The sequence below is a fragment of the Ascaphus truei genome, chromosome 2 (genome assembly GCF_040206685.1).
Source record: "Ascaphus truei isolate aAscTru1 chromosome 2, aAscTru1.hap1, whole genome shotgun sequence".
Taxonomy (NCBI): Eukaryota; Metazoa; Chordata; class Amphibia; order Anura; family Ascaphidae; genus Ascaphus; species Ascaphus truei.
Genome location: NC_134484.1, coordinates 302,161,387 through 302,174,882, shown reverse-complemented (window position 1 = coordinate 302,174,882; position 13,496 = coordinate 302,161,387). Strand labels below are relative to the sequence as shown.

Sequence of the window (13,496 nt, the reverse complement as noted above, 5' to 3'; positions counted from 1 at the left end):
TGCTTTCCAAATCACACATGTGGCATCACTGAGGCATAGACCACACATTATCCATGGAAATGCAGTAGGTGACATCCCACATTCCGTTACACCAATGGAAGCTCTGTCCAGATATGTAACCAACTGCGGAGAACAGCTTCATCTATTTGCTGTGGTAATTTTCAAGCACCATGTCAATTTTGACCAGTATTCAAAGTGGTGCAAACAAATTGACTTTAACGGTCGAGAGGGAAGAAGGCCATTACAGACTAAATAAAGAAGCAGTTTGAAATTACCACTGCACAATTCAAGACCATCAAAGACAGCATCAATACCATTTTGCAGTATCAGAGTGCACTGGGCTGGAGTGCACTGGGAGAAGAAGATGACTATATGAACTAAATAAAGTTTTTTATCAAATGTTTTTAATTTAATAAATACAGTTTTACAGAAAATGTTTTTAATTACATACTTTATTGTAATTATTGTTTTTTTCCATTAATGTTTTGCAGGTTTGGCGAGCTGACAACACCGTATTTATGCAGTAAGCACATACATCGATACTACCAGGTAATGTACTTTACTTGAATTCATGAATCTACAGTATTTTCTTCTCTAAAAAAAACATCTCACATGTATTTAACATTTGAACATGTAAAAGACACATCAATAAAATGTGAGTTGGCGGTTGAAGATTTTATTATTGTCTTAGTTTTAAAAATGACAACAATCTCGGGGGTGGAGGGTTGTACCAAAAGTAGGCCAAAAACAAAGCTCAAATAATCAACAAACAATAAAATACAAACGAAAAATGGATCCATTATAAATTACTTTTAATTTATTCAAAACTTCTGAATGTTTCCATTAAAGTTTATAGACATTTAAGGGGAAGTTCACAAAAAGTGTAATAGCAGTGATTACGTGTTGGCTATTACTGTTTTGAATGCTATTGTGCTTTTGTGAGACCACCTCATTCTTTGGCATTTAAACGGTGCTAATTATTCTAAATAGCAAGTGACAAAAACCAAAATAATCAAAATACTTAATTTTACTAAGCTTAAGCACCTCTTATTCCACCACTGTTTGGTGTGTGCTATTCCTCTTTAAGCTCTTACTACAGGTGTTATGAATGCATGCACCAGTCTTAAAACTATTATTTCATAGGGGAGTTTAATTTACTACTGTCTTTAGTGTAAGACAATCTGTATTGTTTTAAATTGAGACACTAGTTTACTGTATATCAAATTATCATAGTGGCACTTTCACTTGAGTGATTAGGGTTCACATATTTCAGTAATCACTTAATCAACATTTCCATAAATCTGATGCTGTATTCTCTAATATGACAGGTAACTGCAACTAATTTATAATATTAATATCCTTAAAAAATGTTTTTAACTAAACAGTATCAGGAGCAGTGGTTGGTTTCCAGTCTTTTATTTAAATATTCAGTCCATCCATGAGAACCCTGAGTTTTTCAGATTTGCATTTCAGAAGTGCTAACAAGTCCTAGTGATTTAGCTTCTTCCGGTGTCAGCCCACTCTTCAGTGTTCTTCTTACTGCACACAACAAAGAAATCAGTTATTAAAGCACAATTTCATTTTGTAAATGTAATTACAGTATGCATGAACAAATATATCATGTTGCATTTTCTTTGTTGGTTTATTCTCTCCTGGTATAAAAAAAAATGAAATGTAAAATTCTGGCGTATTCACTTTTATTATCTTGCATGTACAGTATTTCTCATGTAATTGTTTATCATTATTATTGCTATGTGAGACAAACATTCCATTAAGTACCTCATTTAGTATATACTGTAACACAAGGTTGACCTCAAATACAAATATTTTTTGTCAACTTCCATTATTATTTTAGTTTTTAAACGATTAGAACGTATTGTTCTGCTCACCCTTTATTTGCATATGGACTAAGTAGTATGCTACGCCTACCTGTTTGGGGATATTTGTATCTCATTATCCTTTATTTGACTTCCCTTCAATTTTGACTCGGCGTGCAACTATCAGGGACTACTGTGACCATCTGGTCACTCTCTGTGTTTATATTAGTTCTCTCTTCTTGTGCACCGAGCCATTTTATCTATATAGTCTTTTGGTATGAGCGGTGTCACTCCATGTAATAGTAGTACAAATTATAAGTAGAATTTTTTTTTGTGAGAGTACACAGAATAGTTTAATTTTAGTGGAACTCTACTTTTACACAAGCATTAGTTATTTTGTTTATTTTCTCATTTAATAAATCAGGTTAATTGGTTTCCAGCTACATTTACAGTAAATCTTTACTTGACACATCTGCAATCCTCCAGTCTTCTTCTACTCTTGCAATAGTTACGTTTAACAATATATACTAGTACCAGGAATGCCCTAAACTTTTTCAACATGCTTTGGAATGGACACTATAAATTATATTTGACTAGTATATGACTTTTGCTCATGTCAACTTAATTTATGCTGTTACTTACCAGTATTTACCGTTGTCTATAAAACCTATGAAAATGTTATTTAACATAAGAGAACAGATGAAGATTCTGGTTCTAAATAGGTTAAATACACATTTTAAGCCCTTACTACTGTGTAGACTTTAAGGGGAAGGGTTAGATGCCTTGGGTCTACCATGGGAGTTGGACTAAACAATTGTGGCATGAAAGGGTGTATGAACTAATCTCTTTTGCAGGTAATGTGTGGGTAGTTAGGGAAGTAGGTCTATAATAATTTATGTTATGTGCTTTTTTTGCCCAGCACAGGCCAGTGGTGCAATCAATCCTAATCTCCATTAGGTAACAATTTTTGAAATGAGAAAAAATACATTTATTCGAGTTGAATCCTTTATTTCCACATGGAATGACACACTAACCCTGTGTTTTCTTTTCTAAAATAATTGATCCAGAAAAAGGCATACAAAAACAACTTCCTCTGGATCAATATTTAGATAGTTAATAAAATCTGTGCATAGGAGGGAAAACAATCATTTGTTATATTTATATATTTACATGTTTAATTCTCCCGTGTTACGTGACTGGAACATTTAAACATGGAGATACCAGCATCTCATACCGGGGCCTGTAACTCGGAAGCAGGGGGTCCTGGGGCTGAAATTAATTTGGTTCAACTTCGGAGACCTACTGTTTGAATAATATGTTAAAAATAAAATTAGCACGATCGCCTGTTCAGACTGATGCAGCCCAGTCTGATTCACAAAGCGGGAGTCCCATTAAGAAGCAGGGACCTCCGTGGTGTTAATCTTGATAGGCCATACCCCCATGCCAAGCACTGTGCTGCGAATGCTCCACTTTGATTTGCGTTTCACCAGTACATGTGTTGCGACAGCTTAGAGATACAAGTAGCTGCATCTGTAGGTTATACTAGAAGGTTTCCCTGTCTCACTACCTAACAAGGGATTCACCCGTTATACTCCTCGTTGAGGGAAGCTATGGCTAGCCATGGTGGTAGCCCATCACTCCACTCTTTTCGAGCCCTAACCCAAGGTCAAGAGAGAATGGCTGGAGGGAGAGATATCCCCCAATTAAGCTGGGATTGGAGTTCTTGTCGCCTGGGCACATAAGCAGTGTCTCTTCCAGTAGATGTTTGAAAAAGTCCTCCACGAGTGACTAAAGTCAAAGCACAGAAGTTGCATGAAAGGGAGCGCAGGAGAAAAGTTGCAATGAGGCATATGTGGTTTATGGTAGGCTATTTAAACCTTGTTCATTTGCATCCCTTAGATAAGCTTGAGGTCAAAATGAGAGTAAATAATTATCATCAAACATTGTTGTCAATATAATGCAAGGAATGGTGGTTATTGATAGATCTAAATCATTAAGTATAAGTATGTCAGTGATGACATTGTGTACCTGGAATTGTGAACAGTCAATTAATCAAAATTGTTAAATATAAAAAAAATCACAAATGAATAGAGTGGAAATCTAAATAAGTGAATAGAGTGCTTAAACAATTAATTCAGCACTCACAGCCATGGTGACGTGCCTAATGTTAATGTGGGATAAGCATGGATGCTCTGTGTACCTGCATGCTGGAAATCTCCACACAAATGAAACATACTGTAAGGAGAACATGGCATAATATAATTTAATTGAAAAAAAAAAAAGCGTCTAAGAAGGGTATACTGTACCTACTGTGGACAATCCAGAAAACACTGTGATTTCTGGAATATCCAGAGCGGGTAGAGTATAACCTTAATATACTCATTGTACCTTTTAGACTTGGAGAGTGTGAGTTTTATTCCCTTACTCTCCCTGTTCTTTTACTTTTTATTACATGATGTTATGCCATGGTCTCCTTATGTTTCCTTTGAGAGGAGAGTTCCAGCATGCAGATACATCAAGCATCCATGCTTATCCCACATGGACATTAGGCATATCACCAAGTCGTCAGTCCTGAATTAATTGTTTGAGGACTTTATTCACTTATTTAGATTTCCACTCTATTCATTTGCGCTTTTTTGTATTTATCACGTTGTTCACATGGTTCTATAGACTGTATCTTAGAAGCAGCACTGAGGAGTGTACCACTGTTATTTATCACATTTCACACTATATGTAATTTTGTTAGTTTTGTTTGCGCTCCTTTTATTTTTTTTATTAATTATTTAAAAGTACTTTATTCTCTCAAAACCAAACTTTTCTGTTTAAATATAATTATCTTTACTGAACTTGAGACTTACATGACTTCCTGTTTGCCCGTGACCGCTTCCTTTCTCTAGGCAATACTCGCTGATTTGGCACTTGAATGGCAGACTTTACGATGTGATCCATGATTTCATCTGCAGCATTGTCTGTTACATTGAATGAGTCATCCCTTCCAACACTACTTAAACCAATACGGCCTAAATAATGAAAACACATTTTAAGTCAACATAAAGGTACAAGATTTTAAAATTCAAGTCACAATTTTTAGGGCAACTAAAACTATATTATTCTACATGCATACTTGCCGGTGATGTTTCAGGGAACTTGCAACAAGGTGGCTTTTTTGAGTGTTAGATTGAGGATCTGAAGAGACAACTAGCACTAGGTGTACACAGGTATGATGCTCTGTGACAGCAGGTGAAGCAGGCTACAGAGACAGGCTGGTTCTGTATTTGTTTATCCTAAATGATCTGCTGGATTTTGTAAGGATACTTGGGGAGTGGTAAGGACATTAATTGCATTATTGGTGAATTTAAGCAGTCTGGAGAGTAATTCCTCCAGCATAAATGGTGACTCAGGACCTGATCATGGGAGTCTCCATTATTTTGAAGGTAGAGATAGCAATCTTTTGCTGTAACAATTAGGAGTTGGGAATGACAAGTCTTGGTACATGTTAGCCTCTTATAAAGATAAACTAGTGGAAAATGGAGCTTCCTAAAAAGTGATTTCTGGAGGGATGACTATGAAGATGATTAAATGGCTGGAAGAAATTTGAACCTAGGAGTGAGGGTCAACGAACAAGCAAGAAATACATGACAATTGGTATATACAGAGGAGAGAAAAAGTTTGTAAATCTCAATGATATTTACGGAAATTCCATCGTTTTTCCATGATAACCTTCTTCAATCAAAATCAGTCTTTTCTTAAGTATCCAATAGGGTTTATATTAACCAAGTCCATGTCTTTTGAAACAAAATTATGTATGAATTAAACAAACAATGAGTAATTAAGAGCCAGGGTATGTGAAAAAATAAGGGAAATCCTGGTTTTATCAGCTAAAAAAAAGGGGTAATTAGAATCAGGAGTTTAAATAATTAGGCAGATCTCCAGGTCTGAGTTTGGAAGGCCTCACCCTATATAAAGACCAGAAATGTTGTGAGTATGGTCTTCACCATACAGGTATCGACCTACCAAAATTTCTCCAAGAACAAACTGGCAAATTATCCAGGAAGTCTCAAAGAACCCCAGAGGTAACATCTAAGGATCTGCAAGCCACACTCGCCTTGGCTAATGTAAGTGTTCATGACTCAACTATTAGATAAAGACTGACCCAAAATTGTATGACACGATAATGGGTTAAATAAATCATTGTGGGACATATGGAACATAAGTAGATACACTCATCTGTGGTCTGAAAAAACTTTTCAACGTACTGTATAGCAAAAACGCTTTTTTACACACAATATACTCTATATGTAACATTATATTTTATATATACTATGGGGCCTATGCAGAGAGCAGCGCTATTTCGAAATTCGCCATTTTTTGGAGAAAATCGCACAGAAAGCAGCAGAAAATGGCGAGTTCCGAAAAACGCGCCAATTTTTATTTTCTATTTGTAAAACTCGCCTCGCGGCTGGCGAGAACCTCAATCTCGCCAGTTTTAAAAATATCCTAATGCAGAGAGGCGCGAACGGCATCTAGCGGCTGTTCGCGCCAATAAAATGGCGCGATTGTCTCCTTTTTGCCTCGCCAGAAAAAATTGGCAAGAAGCTGCCGCTCGCGGCCATTGCAATGGGAAAAAAAAGGCGCAAATTTGTTTTTACACGTTTCTGAAGCGCGCATCTCGCCAATTTAAACTCGCCACACGCATCCATGTTAAACATAGCAGAATTCGCACTTTTCTGCATATGGAGAATAAAACTCTCCAAAAAAGCTACTTTTTAATAAATTCGCCAATTTTAAAATTCGCTGCTCTCTGCATAGGCCCCTATGTCGCATTTTTCCACCAAAAAACACATTGTATACTGTAACAATATTTAATAGCACTGTTGGTGCAGAATATAACAACATGATACATCAGAACGAACAAATAATTATTTTACTTGACTTTGCCTTTCAATCACAGTTAACACACATACTCAGTGTCCAAGCTCAGACTATTTGTGTAAAACAACAACACAGCTGAGTTTGAGTAAGCCCATCAAGTTTGTATTACCGTGGCAAAGCAAAATCTGCATTCAAAAGTTCTTATCATGAAGAGAGTTGAGGACTACTTGAAATTTTATGAGAACACAAATACAGTAAAAGAGTAATCAAGCAGAGGAGGAGCAAGAAGATGCCATCAATGATGTACCGTACCATGCATCCTTTAAGAAGATGTGGCAAAGTCATGTAGAAGGGGGAGGTCCCCGGGAAAATGGAATTACAACTGAAATCTTGAACGAAACTGGGAAAAACATAGAAAATCCTTGCAAAACTTTTCGCATGCAGCTTAAAGAGCAGGAAAAATCTACAGCAATGGAGCAACTATATATAATTGTATCCTCATGCACAAGAAACGAGACAAAAAAGACCTCCATGCTGCCAAAGGCAAAGGTCATTACACGCTGCTCATATTACTCTACGTCTCTACAGTCTTTGGTACTGTTTACCACACTCTTCTTCCCATTCTCCATTCTCGTGGTATCCATAACAAAGCTCGATCCTGGATTTTCTCTCACTGTACCTCTTCCATCGTACTTTCAGTGTCTCGTATGCCAACACCTCCTTTTCTTTTGTAAATCATTTTTTTTATCTGACCTATTCACTTTTCACAATCTCGCTAGGTGACTTATCACATCTCTTGGGTTCCAATATCAATAGTATGCTGATGATACACAAATTTACCATACAACCCCTGACCATACACCTGCTATACAGAATAAAGTCTCTGAATGTCTCTAACGCTATATCAGTGATGATATACTCCGCCGACTCAACATGAACTTGTCAAAGATGGAGGTCCTCATGCTTCCTCCCAAGTCTCTACATTACTGTTTGCAGTACTATCATATGCCCAATACCACAAGCACGTTGCCAATGTGTCACATTTGACACCCTTCCTTACATCCTCCTCTCACATTCACAATGTGGCTAAAACCTGTCTTGACATTGTAAAGATATGCCCTTTCCACTGTTACTGCTAAAGCCCTAGTGCATGCCCTCAAGTTCTCCTTCCTACATAGTAGATGATGTGGGGAAAAAGACATCAATCCATCAAGTTCAACCTATGCTAAATTTATTCAACAGATACTTTATCCTATATGTGTATTTACAGTATATTGATCCAGAGGAAGCCAAACCAAAAAAACGTCAGTGAAATATCATTCAATGATGTTTCATAAAGGGAAATATAAATTCCTTCCTGACTCCAAATATTGGCAATCTGTTTACTCTCCTGGATCAACATCCTTCCCATGCTAACTTCTTTGTTAAATCTCTGTATACCTTTCCTTTCTAAAAAGATGTCGAACACTGTTTTGAAGATATTGTACCTGCTATCACAGTCTCCATGGGTAATGCATTCCACATTTTAACTGCCCTTACTGTAAAGAACCCTTCCTTTGTTGCTGATGAAATCTCCTTTCCTGCAACTTTAAGGTTGAATAGTTCTTTTAAAAGCTCCTTGTATTGTCCCTAAATATATTTGTATATAGTTATCATATCCCCTCTTAGACGCATCTTTCTAATGTAAACAAATATAATTTAGCTAGACTCTCCTCATATATCAGATTATCGATCTCCTATATTAATTTAGTGGTTCTTCTTTGCACTTTTTGTAGCTCCATAACGTCTTTTTTATGGAGTGGTGCCCCAAACTATACTCTATATTCAAGTTGTGATTTTACTAATCCTTTATACTGTACAGTGGCATAATTATGCTTACTTCCCTTCCATCCATTGCCTTTTCAGCTACTGCATGACTTTGGGCACTATTGTTAAGCCTGCTGTCTACCAGCACTCCTAAATCCTTATCCACCAAGGATTCGCCTAATTTTTCCCAATTTGTAAATTGCCTGTTTATTCTTGTTTCTTAAATATATCTGTATTAAAGCTCATCTGCCATTTACCTGCCCAAGTTTCTAGTCTATCCAAGCCTTTCCAAAGAGAAATTACATCCTGCTCTACGTACACTACCTTACACAATTTTGTGTCATCTGCAAAGGTTGGCGACTGCTCTCTATGCCAACCTCAAGGTCATTAATAAATAAGTTAAAAGGCAGGGGTCTGAGTACCGATCCTTGAGGTACTCCACTCACAACTTTAGCACAACCTAAAAAAGCTCCATTTGAGACCACTATCTGTTGTCTATCTTTCAACCAGTTTTCAATCCAGGTGCAAATATTTTTACAAAGTCCAATTTGCTTTATTTTGTACACTAACCTCTTGTGTGGAACCATATCAAAAGCCTTTGCAAAATCGAAGTAGAGCACATCAACTGCATTTCCCAGGTCTAAATTCCTACTTACCTCCTAAAAGACATGAATAAGGATAGTTTGGAACGCCCTATCCTTCATAAATCTATGATGACTATTACTAATAATTTTGTTATCCATTAGGTACAGTATTCCTGAATATTATCCCATACTAAAACTTCAAGTAGCTTTCACAGGTTTGTACTGTAATTCACTGGTTATGATCTAGCTCCCTTTTTCAAAAATATGCCACTCTTGTGGTACTGAGACGGTGGAAAGAGTCCTTGAATATTAAATGTAAAGGTTTGGCTATTACTGAATTTGGCTCCTTAATAACTATTGGATGTACTGTATGCCATTGTGGGCCATGTGCCTTATTTACTTTAGTGTGGCACTGTTATTGAAATTAATTCTTCCCTGGTCAATACAGAAGCAAGAATCTTTTTAATACCTCAGCTTTTTCCTTATCTTTAATAATTTGCCTGCCTATCTAACACTGAAATTGTCTTAAATAACTTTTTGGGGTTGATCTTACTTTCTATTGCAATCCATTGTTCATTATCCATTTTTGCTAATTTGATTGCCCTTTTTCAACTTGTTACATTCCTTATAATTCTGATATGATGCCTTTGTCCCTTCTGATTTAAAAAAAAAATCTAAATGCCTGCCTCTTCCTTTCCATTTCCTCCCCTACCTGTTTATTTAGCCACATTGGTTTAGACGTGTTTCTTTTATATTTATTACTCGCTGATAATTTAGCTTTTTTAACAAAGCTTTAAAGACTGTCCATCCCTTCTGTTTCCACCTCCCATCCTACATTGCTTCCTAACTCTCCTTCTGTCTTCCTTGACTCTTTTTCCACTGTCTTAGAGAAGGATGTGTCACTGTTGAGCTCCTCTTTTCCCTCTACCAATTGCCCTCTTGACCCCATTCCCTCCCATCTCCTAAAACCTCTTGCTCCTACTATAATCCATACGCTCACACACATTTTGAACTCTTCCTTCTACTCTGGTACCTTTCCATCCTCCTTCAAGCATGCAATAATTATACCATTACACAAAAAAAGCAAGCTTGACCCTACCTATCTTTCTAACTATCAACCTGTCTCCCTCCTGCCTTTTGCCTCTAAACTCCTTGAAGGTCTTGAATTCTCCCGCTAGCTCCATTTTCTCAACACCGATTCTCTCCTAGACCATCTACAATCTGGCTTACGCACTGCTCACTCCATTGAAACAGTCCGCACTAAAATAACTGATGACCTCTATGCTGCCAAAGACAGAGGTCATTAAACTCTGCTCATATTACTCGACCTCTTTGCAGCATTTGACACCGTGGACCACCCTCTTCTCCTTCACATTCTCCATACTCTTGGTATTTGGAACAAAGCTCTATCCTGGATCTCCTCTTACCTCTCCCATCGCACTTTCAGTGTCTCATCCGCTAACACCTCCTCCTCTATTGATCTCTCTGTGGGGGTACCCCAGGACTCTGTCCTGGGACCTCTTCTCTTTTCTCTGTACACACTCCCTCTAGGTGACCTAATAACATCTCTTGGGTTTAAATATCACCTCTATGTTGACGAAACACAAATTTACTTTTCAACTCCCGACCTTACACCTGCTGTACAAACCAAAGTTTCTGAATGTCACTCTGCGATATCATCCTGGATGGCCCTCCGCCGCCTTAAACTTAACACGCAAAAACAGAGGTCCTCATGCTTCCTCCCAAACCTGGCCCTACTACCTCCTTCCACATTACTGTTGGAAGTACGATCATTTACCCAGTAGGCCAAACACGCTGCTTAGGGGTCACACTCAACTCCTCTCTCACATTCAAAACGTTTCTAAAACCTGTCTATTTTTCCTCCGCAATATCACAAAGATATGCACTTTCCTCTGTTGCTCGACTGCTAAAACTCTGACTTAGGCCCTCATTCTCTCCCCTCTTGATTACTGTAACCTCCTGCTGTCCGGCCTTCCTGTCTCTCACCTGTCTCCCCTACAATCTATCCTAAACGCTGCTGCCAGAATCACTCTACTCTTTCCTAAATCTGTCTCCGCGTCTCCCCTCCTGAAATCCCTCTCCTGGCTTCCGATGAAATCCTGCATCTCGCACTCAATTCTCCTCCTCACTTTTAAAGCTTTACACTCTTCTGCCCCTCCCTACATCTCAGCCCTAATTTCTCGCTATGCACCATCCCGACTCCTGCGTTCTTCTCAAGGATGTCTTCTTTCTACCCCCTTTGTATCTAAAGCCCTCTCACGCCTTAAACCTTTTTCACTGACTGCCCCGCACCTCTGGACTGCCCTTCCCCTCAATACCCGACTAGCACCCTCTCTATCCACTTTTAAGACCCACCTTAGACACACTTGCTTAAAGAAGCATATGAATAGCACTGTGGATAATACTAGACATATGATACATAAAGCTTGGCCCCCTGAAGACACACTTACCAGAATTCCCTCCATCTCTGTACGTTCTCCCTACCTACCAATTAGATAGTAAGCTCCTCGGAGCAGTGACTCCTCTTCCTTAATGTTACTTTTATGTCTGAAGCACTTATTCCCATGACCTGTTATTTATATTATTTGTTATTTATATGATTACCACGTGTATTACTACTGTGAAACGCTATGTACATTAATGGCGCTATCTAAATAAAGACATACAATGCAATACAATTTATCTTCCACATTTTCCGTGCAAAAAACGTCATCCCAATGTATTCCTTGTAGATTATTCCTCACTTTATTAAAATCTACCTTTCTAAAAGGTAAAGTTATTGTTGAACCCATCTGATATCGTTTTTGATAATTTAGTCCAAATGAGACCATGTTTCCCAAATGTTCCTGGACTTGAATATTTGTTATTACTATCTATTTATTATGATTGTTTGATATCACCTCTCTCCTGGTTGGTTCCTCAATAATTTGGGTCATGTAATTTCTGCAATTGTCTTTATGCACCCCAAAAGCCTGTTTCCTTTTGTTGTAATGCTAATTTCATTGGCCCAGTCTATGTCCTGATAATTAAAATCCCCCATTATGCAAACATGACCCAGTTTTGATGCCTTCTCCATTTGCAAAAGTATTTTAGCTTCCTCAATCTCACAGATATTTGGTGGTTTATAGCATATTCCCACAAACATTTTCTTTATACTTTTACCTCCACTGCTAATTTCTATCCACAAAGACTCTACATTTTCATCATTCCCTTCATAAACATCATCCCTTATAATAAGGTTTAGATCCGGTTTAACATATAAACATACTCCACCTCCCCTTCTATTTGTTCGATCCTTCCGGAAAAGGGAATAACCCTCTAAATTAACTGTCCAGTCATGAGTTTCATCCCACCATGTTTCAGTAATGCCTATGATATCATACTGCTCCCTTGCAGCTATTAATTCAAGCTCCCCCATTTTGTCTGTCAGGCTTCTTGCATTAGCAAGCATGCATTTAAGTTTTTTTCAGCCTGTACTATTATCTTAGCTGCTCCTTCCTTTCTGCGCCCACTTGGTTTAGTCTTTAGAAGTTTTCTAGTATTATCTGTATTTACAATGGGTGTCTCACTGCTTGTCATACTCACACTTGCCCCCATTCTACCTCCATACCACCTTGTATCCTCCACTATTCCATTTAGTTCATTATCTTTTTCATTCCCCTCCCCCCTCCATCCTAGTTTAAAATCTCCTCCAACCTTTTTAGCATTCTCCCCCCTAGCACAGAAGATCCCTCTTCATTGAGGTGCAATATGTCCCTAGAATATAGATGGCACCTCTCAGGATAAGAGTCCCAGTGCTCTAAAAACCCAAACCCCTCCTACCTGCACCACCTTCTTAGCCATGCATTAACCTCCCTGATCTCTGACTGTCTCCCTGCGGTAGCAGGGAACCCTCAGGTTTCATCATGGTTACACAATCTGGTGAGACCGTTCCTTTATCCCCTATATCTGCCTATGCCTGTTGTCTTTCATCAATCTTACAATACAGAGGATATCTTTCAGCCAGCTACGGCCCTGAGGATGATCTCTCTGTGGGACCGAAATGTTGGCAGCAGTGTATTTTTTGTAACAATAAAAATACTTAATGGATTATATCATGCAGTGTTCTGTCTCTTCTTGCTGGACTCTGGACTAGTAACTATACTTATTGGATACCTATGGGATGAACATCTGCTTTTTGCCTTTATACTAGTGTGCTGACTGGCTTTGCGTGTGTGTATATATATATATATATATATATATATATATATATATATATATATATATATAGACAGCTGGCACTCCAAATGCAGTGATATGGTGCGGTGCATGTTCGATTGAAATCAATAGTAAAAAGTTGTCAACCCCAGAAGAGTAAACAAAGAACAGCACTCCGTGTTAATAATGCAAAGAAAAA

The 13,496-nt window shown here is 37.9% G+C and overlaps 1 protein-coding gene across 4 annotated transcripts in view; it reads right to left on the bottom strand.

Annotated features, from left to right (window-relative positions):
• Positions 1–434: 434 nt before the first annotated feature.
• FHOD3 (formin homology 2 domain containing 3) overlaps positions 435–13,496 on the bottom strand; it is a 607,453-nt gene continuing 594,391 nt past the window's right edge. For all 4 annotated transcript variants that reach the window (XM_075586421.1, XM_075586422.1, XM_075586420.1 and 1 more), the window contains 2 exons: positions 4,676–4,837; positions 435–1,539 (listed from right to left, as the gene is read on the bottom strand). In XM_075586421.1, coding sequence (XP_075442536.1) covers positions 1,457–1,539; positions 4,676–4,837 — 245 coding nt within the window. In that variant the 3' untranslated portion in view covers positions 435–1,456. The remainder of the gene's footprint in view (positions 1,540–4,675; positions 4,838–13,496) is intronic.